At 55.0% G+C, this 15,009-nt stretch overlaps 2 protein-coding genes across 5 annotated transcripts in view; one reads left to right on the forward strand and one right to left on the reverse strand.

The window, feature by feature from the left end:
- Positions 1-1,202, reverse strand: part of LOC143833801 (vomeronasal type-2 receptor 26-like) — a 5,480-nt gene extending 4,278 nt beyond the window's left edge. The window contains exon 1 of the mRNA XM_077330027.1: positions 756-1,202. Within this exon, the coding sequence (XP_077186142.1) occupies positions 756-790 (35 nt within the window). The 5' untranslated portion in view covers positions 791-1,202. The remainder of the gene's footprint in view (positions 1-755) is intronic.
- A 798-nt stretch (positions 1,203-2,000) lies between these two features.
- Positions 2,001-15,009, forward strand: part of LOC143833940 (uncharacterized) — a 30,769-nt gene continuing 17,760 nt past the window's right edge. The window contains exons 1-7 of one of the 4 annotated variants that reach the window (XM_077330292.1): positions 2,001-2,063; positions 5,342-5,858; positions 6,802-6,919; positions 8,235-8,299; positions 9,592-9,718; positions 10,154-10,249; positions 11,250-14,603. In XM_077330292.1, the coding sequence (XP_077186407.1) occupies positions 5,454-5,858; positions 6,802-6,919; positions 8,235-8,299; positions 9,592-9,718; positions 10,154-10,249; positions 11,250-12,904 (2,466 nt within the window). In that variant the 5' untranslated portion in view covers positions 2,001-2,063; positions 5,342-5,453 and the 3' untranslated portion in view covers positions 12,905-14,603. Of the gene's footprint in view, positions 2,064-4,206; positions 4,565-4,737; positions 4,755-5,019; positions 5,859-6,801; positions 6,920-8,234; positions 8,300-9,591; positions 9,719-10,153; positions 10,250-11,249; positions 14,604-15,009 lie in introns of those variants that run through there. The other 3 variants (XM_077330294.1, XM_077330293.1, XM_077330296.1) reach the window with 3 other exon arrangements.

Raw genomic sequence — 15,009 nt, forward strand, 5'->3', positions numbered from 1 at the left:
CCCAAGTCCATTTTCTTCCACCTCTAATTCAGGAGCGTGCACTAACCTCTTGCAGTCAGAATACTTCCCAGTCAAAGATACATACCACCATTTTTTGAAAAAGGGGGGCTCCCTGAAAGTTCGTGGGGGGAGGCTCGCAGTGATGGCGGTGACCAGTCCGGCAATGAGGTGGTCTCCTGACCGGAACCAATTAACTGGCTGCATTTCATCCATTCCCAGAGTCAGGGGGCATTTGGGGCTCCCCACCCGGCAGGCTGTCAGAGGCAGCAGCATCAGCCACTGCAGGATCATTGTGGAGCAGCGCTTGGTCCGTCCCTCGCCCTGAAATCTGCCCTCAAATCTGACGGGGGGGGGGGGCTGCAGGATCCATTGGGGAAATCACAGCCGCAGTTACCTGACAGGTTCTGCCAGAGTTCACTGCGGCTGAAATGGGACGGCCTCCAGCTTCGTACCAGCAGAATCCCCCCTCCGACACATTTCATCCCCTGGATGCTTTTTTTTTTGGGGGGGGGGGAGAAGTTTTGACGCTCCCAAATTTCTGTCCTGTGGCCGGATTTTGTATCCCCTTGCTCTTGGTTCCGATGTTTCTGTTATTGCTTTCTTAGCTGAACTTTGGAGAAAGCCCTGGGGCTCTGGCAAGCGGAAGACTAAATCACCATGATTGGGATAATTAAGAGTCCGCAAAGTCCAGGACTGTCTCTTTGGGTTTTGCACACAGGTGCCAAGATGGAGAAAATATTTCTGCAAGCGCTCACCTCCCCAACAGGCTCTGAAGTGTGACTTCGGGCATGGAAGGGTCACCTGAGTTTGGCCGAACTTCCACTGAAGAACGACCTTCAGATCACAGCCGGAGGAATGGCTGAAGGAGGCGGGTCAGGCCAGTGGGAGGCGCGTTAAGGAACAGGTGGTCCAGGTGGGCAAAGTTTAAATTTGCAGAGGAGTACAGCCCCAGGCTGCTTAAAAGAATAAAACGTTTTGCAAAGGGAAACAACTTGGTATAGAAAAGAGAGAGAGAGACCTAACTAACTGTCTGACTGTTGTCTGCAGTCATTTTGTTCTTCTCTGTAGTTCTGTCTGCTGTGGAGGCAAGCAGGGAGGGAGTGTGCTCAAAGGAGCAGGAAGTCTCCAAAGGAGCCAATCAAGATGCAGGAGGAGACCATTTGAAAAATATCAGGAAGTTCCTATTCTAACTATGCTAACTGCACATCTCCTCTGATGCCCCCTGCAGGATATTCTTCTTATACAAACCTTGCATATTCCAACAGTCAATGTCTTACCCCCGTTCTGTCCCCACCTGAACTCTCTCTTTTCAAGACTGAAAAGTCACAGACTGTATCTACATTTCTTCTGCAGCAAAAATATAAAAAGGTTTTTCTCTCAGTGAGATTCAGTGGGGCTGGGCAAAAGAACCCTAATTTGGCCGTTTGGCTATCAGCCCTTAACTGCAACGCCACACTGGCTTTTACCGAGGCTGTTAACCATCATAAATTCGGCTGCGCACAAGCTGCTGCTTCAACAGTCAGGGCTGAGTCTACGAACAGGCAGTAGCTCTCCAGGTCCTGCGCAGAGACCTTTAGCTTTATACTTCTAAATAAAGAGGACTTCTAACCTAAGCAGGTTGAAGCTGCCTGGTCTGAACATTCTTGGGGGGAGACGGTGAGGAGCCTCTCCCCTGACATTTTTGGACTTCACTTTGCTCACCCCTCCCGTTACCCCCCCCAATCCCCGCCCCCCTGTTGCTTTAACTTCAGGGGAGTTGGGAAGGGGCCCTGCTGCTAGTTGGGGAGGAGCACTTTGTCTGCTCTTTTAATAAATCAACTCCACTGCTGGAGGGAGAGCTCAGCCCCCCTGCCCTGGCAGCACCCCGCTTGTCTCCTGAGACCCACACAAAGGCTCCTGGGACACAGGAAAGAGGGGGGGAGCCATGCGCAGGGCCGAGGGGGCTGAGGGGCAGTGTGGGCAGTGGGGCGTGGTTGCCATGGAATGACCTCGCGGCCTGCAGGTCCCCTGGGCAGTTGGGGAAGCAGGAAATCACAGACGGGAGAGCCTGACGCCTGACCCAGGTAAATTAGGAGAAACCATTATTCACAGGGTTGTCAGGTCCCCCCTCCCGCCAGGCACAAGCCCCAAACAAATGAAGGTTACTGCAAGTGAGGGTTACAGGTAGGAATGGAAAATGCATCCTGTTAAGGAGACTTCCTGGCAAATGCGGAGGAGTTTCCATTGATCGGAGTCATGCCCCGCCTCACTTCCTGGCCTCTTCAAGTTGGTTCCGCCTACTACGGCAGCCATTTCGTGGGTGGCTAGGGCGTCTGTGGCAGCCATTTTGTTACAATTCAAAAGGTACCCGTGGGTCCCCCAAGAGTGGGGTGCTTTGTTTTGGAGCATTATGGGATGCCACAGGGGTGCTAGTCCAGCAAGAAGCAGGTCCTCTCAATATGCGCAGTTGCTGTGAGCAGGGCCATGTGCCTGTTTTCTAGCTTCAGTGGGCATGCTCAGGAACCCAGATTCTGGAGGAAAGTCTTTGATGGAAGCCACGTGCGAAGCCCTCCTTGTACAAAATGTGGACTGGCCATATCAGGAGGGTTATGGGGCAGTGCACTGTCCCCTGACGTGAGGCCAGAAAGCCAAAATCTTCACCACTGATGTCTCTCAGGAGAAGTCCCCTTCTGTACCTTCCACTGCCCACTTTGTGCGTTTATTAACAGCAGACCAGAATGCAGATTTGTCCCACTCTCCATTCCTCCGTCGGTCTCCTTCTGGGCATTCGTGGTCCGTGTTAAATCTGTGGGTTCAGGGAGACACGGACCCCAGAAGTGATTTAAGTCCTTTATTAGGACCCCAGAAGCTGAACTGAACAAAGAAACCCACAACGGACCCCAACTTTTATACACAAGCCCCATCATAGCTCTTCCTGCAAGGTGTGCTATTGGTCAGTTTCACTTTAAACTGACTGGATCCCTCAGTTGGGATCTAGCCCTGGGTTGGTCAGTTACAGTTCAGGCTTGCAATCCTGCCTGGCCCTCGGCAGAACGGCGGAAGCAGACCAGGCCTTGTGCATCTCAGAGACCTCCCTTCTCTCTCTACCCCTGAAGAGCGCAGCTCTGCTAGAACCAGCCAGCGGGTGGTCCCGGGCCCCAAGGAGGTCTGCCTGGCCCCTGACGGGTGGAAGGAGCTCCCAAAACACACCCAGGCCCCGTCGGAACAGGCACAGTTCCGCAGGGCCTGCAAGACAGAGCTCTTCCGCCAGGCTCTTGGTTGGGCCCCGTGGAATATGAAACGCCCCCCCCCCCTTCCCACCTACTGTTATTCACCGTTCAATCGTGGGAGACCCAGGCCCCGTCTGGCTTCGTTTTCCCGCTATTTTAAATGGTTTCAAATCTGCTTCAGCTTATTTTAAAGTTTTTGTGTATGCAGTCTGTTGTACACCGCCCAAAGGCAGGTCAGAAATGTAATAAACTGAACAAAACAACATCAGGGCAATGGCTAGGCCTGCCAACCTCCAGGTACAGCCTGGAGATCTCTTTGGATTCAAACTGATTTCCAGCCCAGAGATCAGCTCCCCTGGAGAAAACAGCTGTTCTGGGGGGGTGAATTTCCCGACCCTGAGACCCCTAAGGCATACAGCTACCCTCTCTTTTCCTTAGCCTCCACCCCCACACCACGGAGGCAGCACGGGACTACCTGGCAGGGTTGTGATATTTCCCATTCTCCGCCAGCCAAACACTTTCTAGTCTCTGGAGAAAACTGATCACTCAGAGGAAACTGATGCTGCAGGTTGGGGATGAAAAAGGATTCTGGGGTTCAAAGGAGGAGGTTCCCCTCAGCCCCCTGGCAGGGGGGGGATTTCTCCTCCGGGATCCTTGTTCCGGGGGCCATCGCCACACCTCCCGCCCCAGGAGCCTTCTTCATTTTAATCTGCAGGGTTTCCTCTGGCTGTCCTGGGCCTCCAGTCCTCCAGTCCTCCAGTCCTCCATTCATTCATTCATTCATTCATTCATTCATTCATTCATTCATTCATTCATTTCCCCCTTAGGGCCCCTGCCGTCGGAGCCGCACCATAAGACCCTGCACCGGGTGGGGTGGGGCGGGGCGGGGTGGGGTGAGCCGTGGCACCTGCCTGCCCCCCTGGCCCCGCTCCGCTTTGCCCCCAGTGCGAGGCCGAGCCCCGTGCAGACCCCCGACCCCCGCTCACCCCATCCCCGCCCGCCCCGTCTTCAGGCTGGGCCGAGGCGGACTGCGGCGGGGGGACACAGGGCAGCTTCCCTCCGGGGGGGGCACCTTCGGCCTGCAGCCCATTGCCCCCCCCGCCCTCCGAGGAGCCCCCCAGGCCCACCCTCGCGGGGCAGATCCCGCGCCCCCCACCCAGCCCCCCACCCAGCTCCCCCTCCGCTCCCGTCTGGGCCCTCTGCCCGGGGGGGGGGCAGCGTGGGCAATCCCGGGGTCCTTCTCCCACGGCGGGGGGGGGGGCAGGAAGCCGCCCCCTCCCCTCCCGGGTCCCCCCCCCGGTCCTCCCGGCCGGCCTCTCTAGGCAGGCGCTTCCTCGCCGGCTCGCTTCCCGACGGTGCGGGGGTCGCGGCGGGGAGGGGGGAGGGGGCGCTGCGTCTGTAGCCGGGGGGGGGCGGTGGGCAGCGACCTCCCCCCCTCCCTGCTCCGGGCATCCTGGGCTGCGCGCGTGGCCCCCCCTCCCCCCTCCCTCCCCGCCGAACAAAGAGCCGCGAAAGGGGCAGCCCCCCCGCCCCCCCCAGCACCCGGTGAGCCCCCCGGGAGGGAGGGAGCCCAAGAGGGAGCCGCGGGGGGCAGGGTTGCCAGCTCCCGGGGGGAGGCACTCCTGGAGATGGGGGGGCAGACCCTGGCGAGGGCGGCCGAGGGAGGGAGGCCAGCTCGGGGTGGAGCCGGGCAGGGGCTGGATTTGGGGCAGGAGGGGAATGCTACGGGGACACCCATCAATCAAAGCTCCCCTGGACCTCCGTGGGGCACGAGGCCACAGGGCCCCCCTCCCAAGCAGCCCCTTCCTCCAGGGAGCTGCCATTCTGGGGATCCCCAGGCCCCCCCCCCCCCGGAGGGTGGCATCCCTATACTTGGAGGAGTCTCAAAGCAGCTTACAATCTTCCAACAACTGTGACCCTGTGAGATAGGTGGGGCTAAGAGAGCTCGGACAGAACTGTTCTTCCCCCCAGCTGACTGCATGTGGAGGAGTGAGGAATCAAGCCCTGCGGTCCAGATTCGAGGCCGCTGCTCCTGACCACGACCTCAAGCTGGCGCCACAAACACCTTGGTTATATTGATCCTTTCTGGTGCCAGAATATGCTATTTTGTCCCCTGTGTGTTTGCTTGACAGGACTTCGAATCCTGCCAGGGTGAGATGTCCTTGGCGGAAGAGGAAAGCCGGGCGGAAGGAAGAGGGGACTCCCGCCGGCTTGTCGGAAGGCTGCACTGATCCGGGTTCCAAGATGGAAAAGCCGGATTCAGCCAGGCCGGACGAATCGAGAGACACGTGTGCCGTCCAGGCCGGGAAGGAGGAGGAAGTCTGGGGAAGGAATCTGCCGAACGTCGAAGATGAGGAAGCCCCAGCTTCTGAGGGACTCTGTCAGCGCTCCGTGCCCTTCCGTGACCAGGATGCTGAGGAGCTCTCAGGGGCTTCAGTCCACCGTCTTTGCCAGCGATGGCTGAAGCCGGAAAGACACACCAAGAAGCAGATCCTGGACCGGGTGGTCCTGGAGCAGTTCCTGGCCCTCCTGCCCCCGGAGATGGAGAGCTGGGTCCGGGAATGCGGGCCGGAGACCAGCTCCCAGGGGGTGGCCCTGGCCGAGGGCTTCCTCCTGAGCCAGAGAGGGAGCGTGAAGCAGGAAGAGCGGGTGAGAACATTTCCGCCAGGCAGAAGAGACGGGCTGAAAGGGGATGCTGCAGATCCGGGGTGGCATTCTGACGCAGGGTGGGAGGTGCAACCACAAAATGGAGGTGGGGCCAAGTACAAAATGGCTGCCGCAGGATCGAATCCCCGACTAAATCCCCCCCCCCCCCGTGCCCAAGAAGAAAAATTCTTTCCAGTCCACTAGAAGCAAAGGCCCCGGAGGTAGTAGGGGCCCTAGATGGCCAAGGGGCAAAAGGATTGCTGGAGGGTGGCAGGGAAGGTGTTTTGGCCTTCTGGCCTCACTGCGGGAGATGGGCGGTGCTCGCCCGCTCTAGGGCTGCCCATTTTGGGAGGGCCGTTGAAAGACTTGAGCCAATTTGAGCTGGAGACAGAAGCACAGAGAGTTCCAGACGGAATATTGTATATGGGGCAGGGGGGCTCTGTCTTCTGGGTGCTTCTGGGTGGGAGGGCTTCTGGAGTTCTGGCCCTGGTAGTGGACCTCTTGGGGGCACCTGGGATTTGGCCACTGTGTGGCACACAGTGTGAGGTTGGATGGGCCATAGACCTGATCCAACATGTTCTGATGTCTTCTTGCTGCTTGGGGCCCACATTGGGAGGGCTTCTGGAGCTGGGGGGCCTTCTGATGGGGCTCGTCCGATGTGAAGTGTGGGGCCAGAAGGACCATCGGCCGGATCCAACAAATCCTCCCTGGTGTTCTTATGGTGTCGTCTGCCAGTTTTGCCATCCAACTTGATTATATTATTTGTACCATAACATACATTTGTAGTGCTTTTTTTAAAAAACAGTTTTTCCGCTGTGGGTTGTGCCTCTTGTATTGCTGTTGACGACTGAGGAGCTTCAGGGTTCAGGGGCCCAAATCCTTTCCTTATCTTCTCCTCCCCACTGACTGGGGGCGGGGGGGGGGCGGGGGCTCTCTGCTCTTTCAGGTGCCAGGGCTCTTCACAGAAGGCGCCACGGGGGCAGTGGAGGTTGTGGCGGACACCGTCCAGAGGGTGCTGGTCCGAGCGATCACGTGGGCAGGAGACCAAGAGGCCACCTTAACTGGTAAAGATCAGCGGAGCACCTTTCAGCTCCCTCCCTCCCTCCCTCCCTCCCTCCTGATGGCTCCAGAGGGGCCGGATCTGCTAGGGGCCGGATCTGGCGTCTTCTCCATGCAGAGCTGGCCAGTAGCCTTTAGAGCCTCCCCACAACAGACTCCGGAAGATGGAGGAGCTGGACATCTCGTGTTGTTCAGCAAACTGTTTTTCCCCTGGGAACGGGTGCTGTGCAAGACTGGAGCCAGCTCATCTCCTTAGGATGGGTTTCCAAAGCAAGAGCACAGCAAAGGCATGAACAAGGAGGGACACCTGGGAGGAAGCCCTTTTCGGACCTCCCAGGCGATTTAGGATTCAGTCCCCCTCTTGAAAGGTTTGTCTCACAGGGGCCCTATTTGGGTGGCATCTTTGAAGGATGCCACCATGTTCTCCCGCCCTGGGAGCCGGGCCTTTCTGCTCATTGCCCCAACGCTTGGAGCCCTTTTGTCTCTTAGATGGAGAGCCGGCATGGTGTAGTGTGGGCTTTCTCAATCAGGGTTTCTTGATGGCCCTGGAAGGGTTTCTCCAACTGGGTGGGAGTTAATTCATTTTTTTAACTTGCCAAAGACTTATCAGGTGATATGACCACATATATGATAATGTCAACCTGCCCCCCCTCCCAACGGCCACTGATGGGCCTGGAGGGGGTGGGAAGGGAGGGGCCCCGAGTGAACATGGCCCCAGCTCTGCTTCCCAACCATATTCTGCATCATCCTATCACTTCTGGGTTCCTCAAAGCCTTAAGAATATTTCAGGGAGTTCTCAACCATAAAAAGGTTGAGAAAGGAAGGTATGGTGGAAAAAGAGCGGTGGACTAGTTTGGAGAACCGGGTTGGATTCCCCAGTCCTCCACATGTAGCCCACCGGGTGACCTAGGGCTAGTCACTGTTCTCTTAGGGCTATTGTAGAGCAGTTCTCTTAGAGCTCTCTCAGCCCCACTTCCCTCACAGGGTGTCTGTTGTGGGGAGAGGAAGGGAAAAAGGTTTGTAATCTACTTTGGGACTCCTTGGAATAGTGAAAGCTCTTGTTGTTCTTGCCTTATTTAGGAAATTGTCAGAGGCTGCCCTGTTCTACCTGCCTGTTGAGAGGAAGACCTGGGTTTAGCTATTCCTTTTGCATCTCTCTTGGGTCTTGGCTGGTATTATCTGTTAACTGTTAAGCTGATATCCTCTTTTAGGCGTTGTGTGGACTGATGTGAATGGCGGACTCTGTGCTGCCCCACATCTTAAATAGTGCCAGGCAGCAAAGAGGACAAACCCTCTTCCTGTCGTTCATGTTTTGCTCAGAGGACCGAAGGATCCACCCCATTCGTCCTGGGCCTCCGGAGGGGATGATTGAGCAGCAGAACAAGGTAGGCGAAAGCCGAGAGGGGTGGGGTGGGGGGTGGGCATCCTGGAGGACTCTGCCCCCTTGCACATATTGTAAGGCCTGAACATTTTTTTTGCCTTGGTCCTGGCTTCCATCAAACGCGGCTGCTGGGAAGGCTCTGGGTGCTGCCTGGTGCAGCTTTCATCCTGTACAAGGAATTCCAGACAGTTCTCCTAAATTGGGAGGGGTGGCAATACAGTGGCGAAGACAGATTCAGGTGGGTCACCATGCTGGTCTGGAGCAGCAGAGCAAAATTTGCATCCAGAGGCATCTTTAAGACCAGCCAAGTTGAATTCAAGGGATGAAGCTTCATGCTCAAGCACACTTCCTCGGACACGGAGTCGTGGAATGGAAGTCATCCGTTCATGCTTGGAGGCAAAGAGTGAGAGGAAAGTAACGTGCAGCATCATGAAAGTGGCTAACAGATTCCAGAGATAAGGAGCAGTCTGGATTTGTTTGTTTTCACTTCAGATTGACCTGCTTGGGGAACTCCGTGGGTTCAATAAAAGTCCCTCCATAGGAGCAAATCTATGGCCCACTGATGACAGCAGTTAGCTGAGACCCAGAGGCAGAATGATCTTGACAGGCTGGAACACTAAAATGCAACAATGAATTTTGAAAGAGATAGATGTGAAGTTCTGCTCTTAGGTAGGGGATGAAGGGAAATGCATAATTACAAGATGGGGGATATTTGTCTTGGCTGCAGCACATGTGAGAAAGATCTAGATAAATCGTTGTGCAGCCCCACTCGGAATACGATGCACAGTTTTGGTCACTGCACCTCTAAAAGATCTTGTAGCATTGGAAAAGGGGGACAAAAATTATTGAGGGGGTGGAAGACCTTCCCTATGAAGGATGGTTGAAGAGAGTAGCTTGGAGGAATGGCAACTGAGGGGGGACAAGATAGAGGCTTACAAAATTATGTCCGGGAGAGAGAAGGCAGAGAAAGAAGTCCTTTTCTCCCGTTCACACAACACAAGGACTTAGAGGCATTTCATGAAATGAATGGCCGTTCCTTACCTGCCCAGGGTGATGCCAATCACCACTTTGGTCCCAGGAAGGAATTTTCCTCCAGGCCGGATTGGCCAGGGAAACTGGAGGCTTTATCTTCCTCGGGGCATGGAGTCAGGGCCACGGGGAGAATGGCAGAGGGGGAGGGTTTCCTGAATTGTGCAGGGGGTGGACTAGGTGACCCTTGGGGGTGCTTTGCAGCTCTGTGTTTCTGAGGTCTTCCCGGATTCCCAAGGGGGCATAATGTTCCTTTTTCTCCTGCAGGGCCTGGTGACGTTGGAGGACGTGTCTGTCCACTTCACCCCAGGGGAGTGGGCTCTGCTGGATCCAGGCCAGAGGGCTTTGCATACGGAAGTCATGATGGAGAACTGCAGGAACCTGGCCTCCCTCGGTACGGTTCTCTCCTCTCTTTGGGGGAACCTTGGGGCTGGATTGAACTGGTTGGCCCTTTTGGGGGCAGTGTGCTTTCTCTATTGGCAGCACATCCCCATGGAGGGCCACTTAGGTAGGGACTGAGTTGTCAACTGGAGCTTCATTGTGCTTATAGTGATCGTGATTAAGCCCTCAGCCTCTCTGCCCTGCTGTTTGCTGTCCAGAGGAGTTTGCTGGCCTCTGCGTGTGACAGGATTTACTAGATGGGCCCCTGGTCCAGTCCATCAGGGCTCCGCTTAGAAGGCAGCATTGACATTGACGAAAGTCTTGGCTATGTTTTTTTATTAATTTGGGGAAGGGGTTGCCCTCCAAGGCAGTTGACTAGCCACTGTATCAAACCCCATGCTGGAGAAGATAGATCGCTGACTTTTCCTTTGTTGGTATGTTTTTTAAGTGGAACTTCTGATTCTCGAATCTGACCTCGCCTCGTGGCTGGAAGAAGGGCAGGATCCATTTTCCCAGGGAGTGGAAGAAGGAGAGCGAATGTCAGGTAACCATTTAGTGGCTCTCTCTGGTGGGTCGGCACCCGAGGCAGCAAATCCGCTGGAGGCCAAGTGGGCCTGGGCCTAGCGGCACTGCCTGGGAGGGACATCTCCTGTGAGCCTGGGGGGGGGGGGGATAAGGCCGAGCTCCCTTCCCTGCAGTGCTACTCTTGGGCCAGGGAGGAGCAAGGAGACAGGGAAGCAACAAGACTGCCAGTTCGGGGGTGGCTTAAAATGGCCCCCGTGGCCTGTTTCATAGGAATGGGGGGGGGGGCTATTTGAGCAGGTGCAATTGAGCATTGTGGAAAGTAAGTTATTTAGAATAGGGGCAATCGGCCAGTCGTGGGACTATAGCAGGGGCATTCCAGTATCACATGAGACAGGGCATCAACCTTTCCCAAATCCCATGGGCAAAGCCCATCTGAGTAAGGCAAGTGAGACCATCTCCCCTGTAAGACTGCCGGAGGGGCAGCGTTTAGGTGTGCGAGCAGGAATGCTCTGCGATCGCCAGGGACTGCCAGATTTCTAAGCTAAATGGGGATTATTTATTAATCATTAGTAGAGATTTGCTTCTCCCAAGTCTTAGTACACCGTATTTTTGCTAGGCCAAGGCAAAAAAGGCCTTTCTTATGCGGTGGTTGCCTCCAGCAAGGGTCAAGCGGATCTTTGTTTAGCTCCTGAAGCAGGCTGCCCTCCCTTGTTGAAAAGACAACCTTTAATCTGTGCTTTGGGGGCTGTGGTTCCGCCCCTGCCCTCCCCAGTTAAGGATCAGGGCGTAGGAGATGGGAAGGACTGGGGCCCGAGGCTCTGGAGACCCCTCCTGCTCAGAGTAGACAGTCCTGACTCCATTCAGTATACGACAACTGTGTGTGTTCATGGGGGGGTCATGCCTCAGTTTCCTCTCCCCTGTTAAGATTCTTTTCGTTCTTTTCTCCTTGACTGGAGACAGCTCAGTTCAGTGCCGACATCACTTCCTCCTTCTCAGGATTTCTGGCTTCCTTTGTACAGGGCAGGAGGTCAGGAGCAGGAGGGGAAAGCAGAGAAGGGAGACCGGAGTCAGCCAGACCTGGAGGGAAGAGTCCCTGGCGTCCGAAAGCATCCATTTCCCACAAATGTTGACCGAAGAAGAGCTCCCTCAGTGTGCGGCTCTCTTACCTGCCATCGCACACCTGAGCACCTATCAAAACCTCTACTACGGTGTGAAGAAGTGGCCGGACCATGGAGGAAGCTTCCGGCAACACCCTGGGCTTGCTTTCTGTCGCCCGGTGCCCTCGGGGGCGAGGCTGCAGGGATGCTCCGGAGCCAGAAGGGGCTTCCGGAAGACCAACCAGCTCGTCCATCGGCAGAGGGTGCCCCGGAGGCACCTGGGCCCGCCCCACAGAGGGGCCAAAACGTACAAGTGCTCAGAGTGCGGGAAGAGCTTTGGCCACAGCGTCGGCCTCAGGAGCCATCAGAGAACCCACACGGTGGCAAAGCCCTACCAGTGCACAGAGTGCGGGAGACGCTTCGGCCAGACCTCACACCTCTTGAGGCATCAGAAGCTGCACGTCGGGCTGAAGCCGTACAAATGCTCGGCGTGCGGGAAGAGCTTTGGCCGGAGGTCCCACCTTTCGAGACACGAGAAGCTGCTGCACGTCGGGCTGAAGCCGTACGTCTGCTCGGCATGCGGAGAAGGCTTCTGGCGGAGTTCCCACCTCGCCCAGCACCACAAGCTGCACGTCGGGCTGAAGCCGTACCCGTGCGCGGTGTGCGGGAAGAGCTTCAGCCGCAGCTCTAGCTGCGCTTCCCATCAGCGGATCCACACCGGGGAGAAGCCCTACCAGTGCGCCGACTGTGGGAAGAGCTTTGCTCAGAGCAGCTACCTCTCTCGACACCGAAAACTCCACGTCGGGCTGAAGCCGTATAAGTGCACAGAGTGTGGGAAAAGCTTCAGCCGCAGCTCCCACCTGACGGTGCACCAGAGGACCCACACTGGGGAGAAACCGTACGAGTGCTCCCTGTGCGGGAAGAGCTTCAGCCATAACTCGGGCCTCGCTTGCCACGAAAGGATCCACACCGGGGAGAAGCCCTACCAGTGCTCGGAGTGCGGGAGGAGCTTCCGCGAGTACTCAAACCTCGCTTCCCACCAGCGGGTCCATACTGGGGAGAAGCCCTACCAGTGCTTGGAGTGCGGGAAATGCTTCACTCAGAATACCAGCCTCACCTGCCACCAGAGGATCCACACGAGGGAGAAGCCATTCGTTTGCTCAGACTGTGGAAAGAGCTTCAATCACAAGGGAAACCTCGTCAACCACCAGAGGCTGCACACAGGGGAGAAGCCCTACGAATGCCGGGAATGTGGGAGGAGCTTCAGCCAGAAGGGGAGTCTGATTGGCCACCAAAGAATCCACACCGGGGAGAAACCCTTTCAGTGCTCGGAGTGCGGGAAGAGCTTCCGACTTGGGTCGAGCTTCACTTCCCACCAAAGAGTCCACACGGCGGAGAAGCCGTACAAATGCTCCGTGTGTGAGAAGACCTTCAGCCAGTGCTCACACCTGGCTCGACACAAAAAGCTGCACTCGGGACTGAAGCCGTACACCTGCCTGGTGTGTGGAAAGGGCTTCATTGAGAGGTCCAGGTGTGCTTCCCATCAGAAAGTGCACACCAAGGAGAAACGGTCCTGATGCTCAAGGGCGTCGAGAGTGCCTCCTCCGTGCCACAGCAGAGAACCCGTGCAAGGGGAGTGACCGTATCAGTGCTCTGGCAGTGCCCGGAGTGTGGAAAGGGCTTCTGGGTGACTACAGGCCTTCGTCGCATGAGAAGCAGGACAGACGCTTGTGGGGTGGGAAGAGTTCAGAAGGAGCCCTCCCTGTTCTTCCCTGCAAAGAAGAAGGAAGGAAGCCTTATCTTACCCTTGGAGGCTGCCCACTGGAGCAAAATGTTCTGAAGTCTTAAGAGCAGGGAAAGAACTTCTAGTGGAACTTGAACCTTATTTGCCTCAAAGTGTGAATGTTGGGGGGAAGGTTCATTAAATGGCTCTCCACAGTTCCTTGCCTACATACAGTTGTAGAAGCCATATAAATTCTAGGTTTGAATTTGTTGGCTTTTGCCCTTTTATAGCATTTGATGCTTTCAAACTGATGCAAGTTAAGCTTGAAGTCTTCTTGTGGCACAAGGGCAGCCTCCCAAATGCTACAAAGAAGAAGCAAACAGGAGTGTGGAGAGGATGTCCACGTTGGCACACTTCTTGTAGAACGTGATTGGCAAGAAGGAGAAATGTATATTCCACAGGGTGGGATATTTTGTTAGAACATCTGTTGACTGTTTTGGTTGGACATCATCCCTGTCAGGCATATATACGCTTAGGTATTCTTCCTCCGTCCTCTGTCTGGAAAACTGAATCCCTACCTCAAGGTAGAAGAGTTCCTGTGAGAGACCCCTCGATTTGTACTGACAGACGTTAGTCTAGATGTCTTAGTTATAGTAACGAGTATACGGAGCACGTGTGCCATCCAGATCAAATGTGTAATTTGACTGTGACTGTGTTGTCCACTGAATTGTGTGCAAGTCACAGCGGAACGCCCCCCATTGAGACCAACAAGCAATTCCCAGTGTAGATTAGATCAAAACGGGTGTGGAGACACCAAAACTAGGGAGCCGAAGAGGCAAAACATACAGGAGGGCCTGTCTTCATTCATAAGCAAAGATCCGTGAACATCATCAGGATTACTAGAACATGGTTCTGTGAGTCAGCACGCACATAGCCTGGGATCTCTGAGGCATTGTTCCCCTATGCTTGAAAATGAGAGTAGATGATATTAATACTTTGTGATATTCTGGTTGTTCCTGTTAAAAACGGTGTGTACTTTGCCAGATTCTGAGACACGATTCCACCTCGCCCGCCCGCCCGCCCGCAGGTGGTTGAAGGTCCTGCTGTTGGGAATTGGTATTGACACTTCCGGAAACACACTCAGACACTTAAATCCGAATTTATAGGAGTCATTCAATCATTAAAGATCCTTTTCCGATGAGCGGGGGATTATTTTGCTGCTGCATCAGCAGCCAGAAGAACAGGGTGGAAGGACAGAGAGATTCCTGGGCCAAGCCAGAAACCCTGCAAGGCTGCGCTGCTTTGAGGGGGAGGGAGGTTCTGTGTAGACGGAGGCAGGTCTCTGGGAGTGGTGGAGGAGAAATGGTCCTCTTGAGGTCCTCTTAGGCGGTGGATGCCACAATCGCAGCTCTTTTTGCCGTCTCCTGGCACTTCTGTCCAGCCCTCTTCTGTCCAGAAGAAGCGATACCGTTTGTGTTGGCTTGCTTGCTTTTATTTGTTGCTTAACAGTTTTGTAAAGTCACTGAAATAAAGATGTTTGCTGTTACAAAACAGTGGAGATGACTGCTTCCTTGCTTTGCTCAGGCAAGGCACTGAACACCCACAAAACGAAAGTAACTTCTTATTTAACAAGCGTTTTATTTTATGAGGGATGCCATGCACACTGTAAACAGAAGAAGGTGACTTCTGGGGGCGTGGTAGGGAGGTGTGGCCATCTGACATCTCTTCTGGGGTTATTCAAAGCCTGAGGGATATTTCAGGGGCTACTCTGTGGTCAAAAGTTTGAAAAAGGCTGATGTAGGCAAAGAACTAGCTATGGTAACAAAGCTCTCCTAGGGTCTGACTTAACATACTGAGAGGTTACAACAACAGAAGGTGTTCAGTTGAATGCCTGTAAAGGAGGGTAATTTATGGAGAAAAGAATATTAGAACAGGAGGGTAAAGAAACTTCAAAAATCT

The sequence above is a fragment of the Paroedura picta genome, chromosome 3, assembly GCF_049243985.1.
Source record: "Paroedura picta isolate Pp20150507F chromosome 3, Ppicta_v3.0, whole genome shotgun sequence".
Lineage (NCBI taxonomy): Eukaryota > Metazoa > Chordata > Lepidosauria > Squamata > Gekkonidae > Paroedura > Paroedura picta.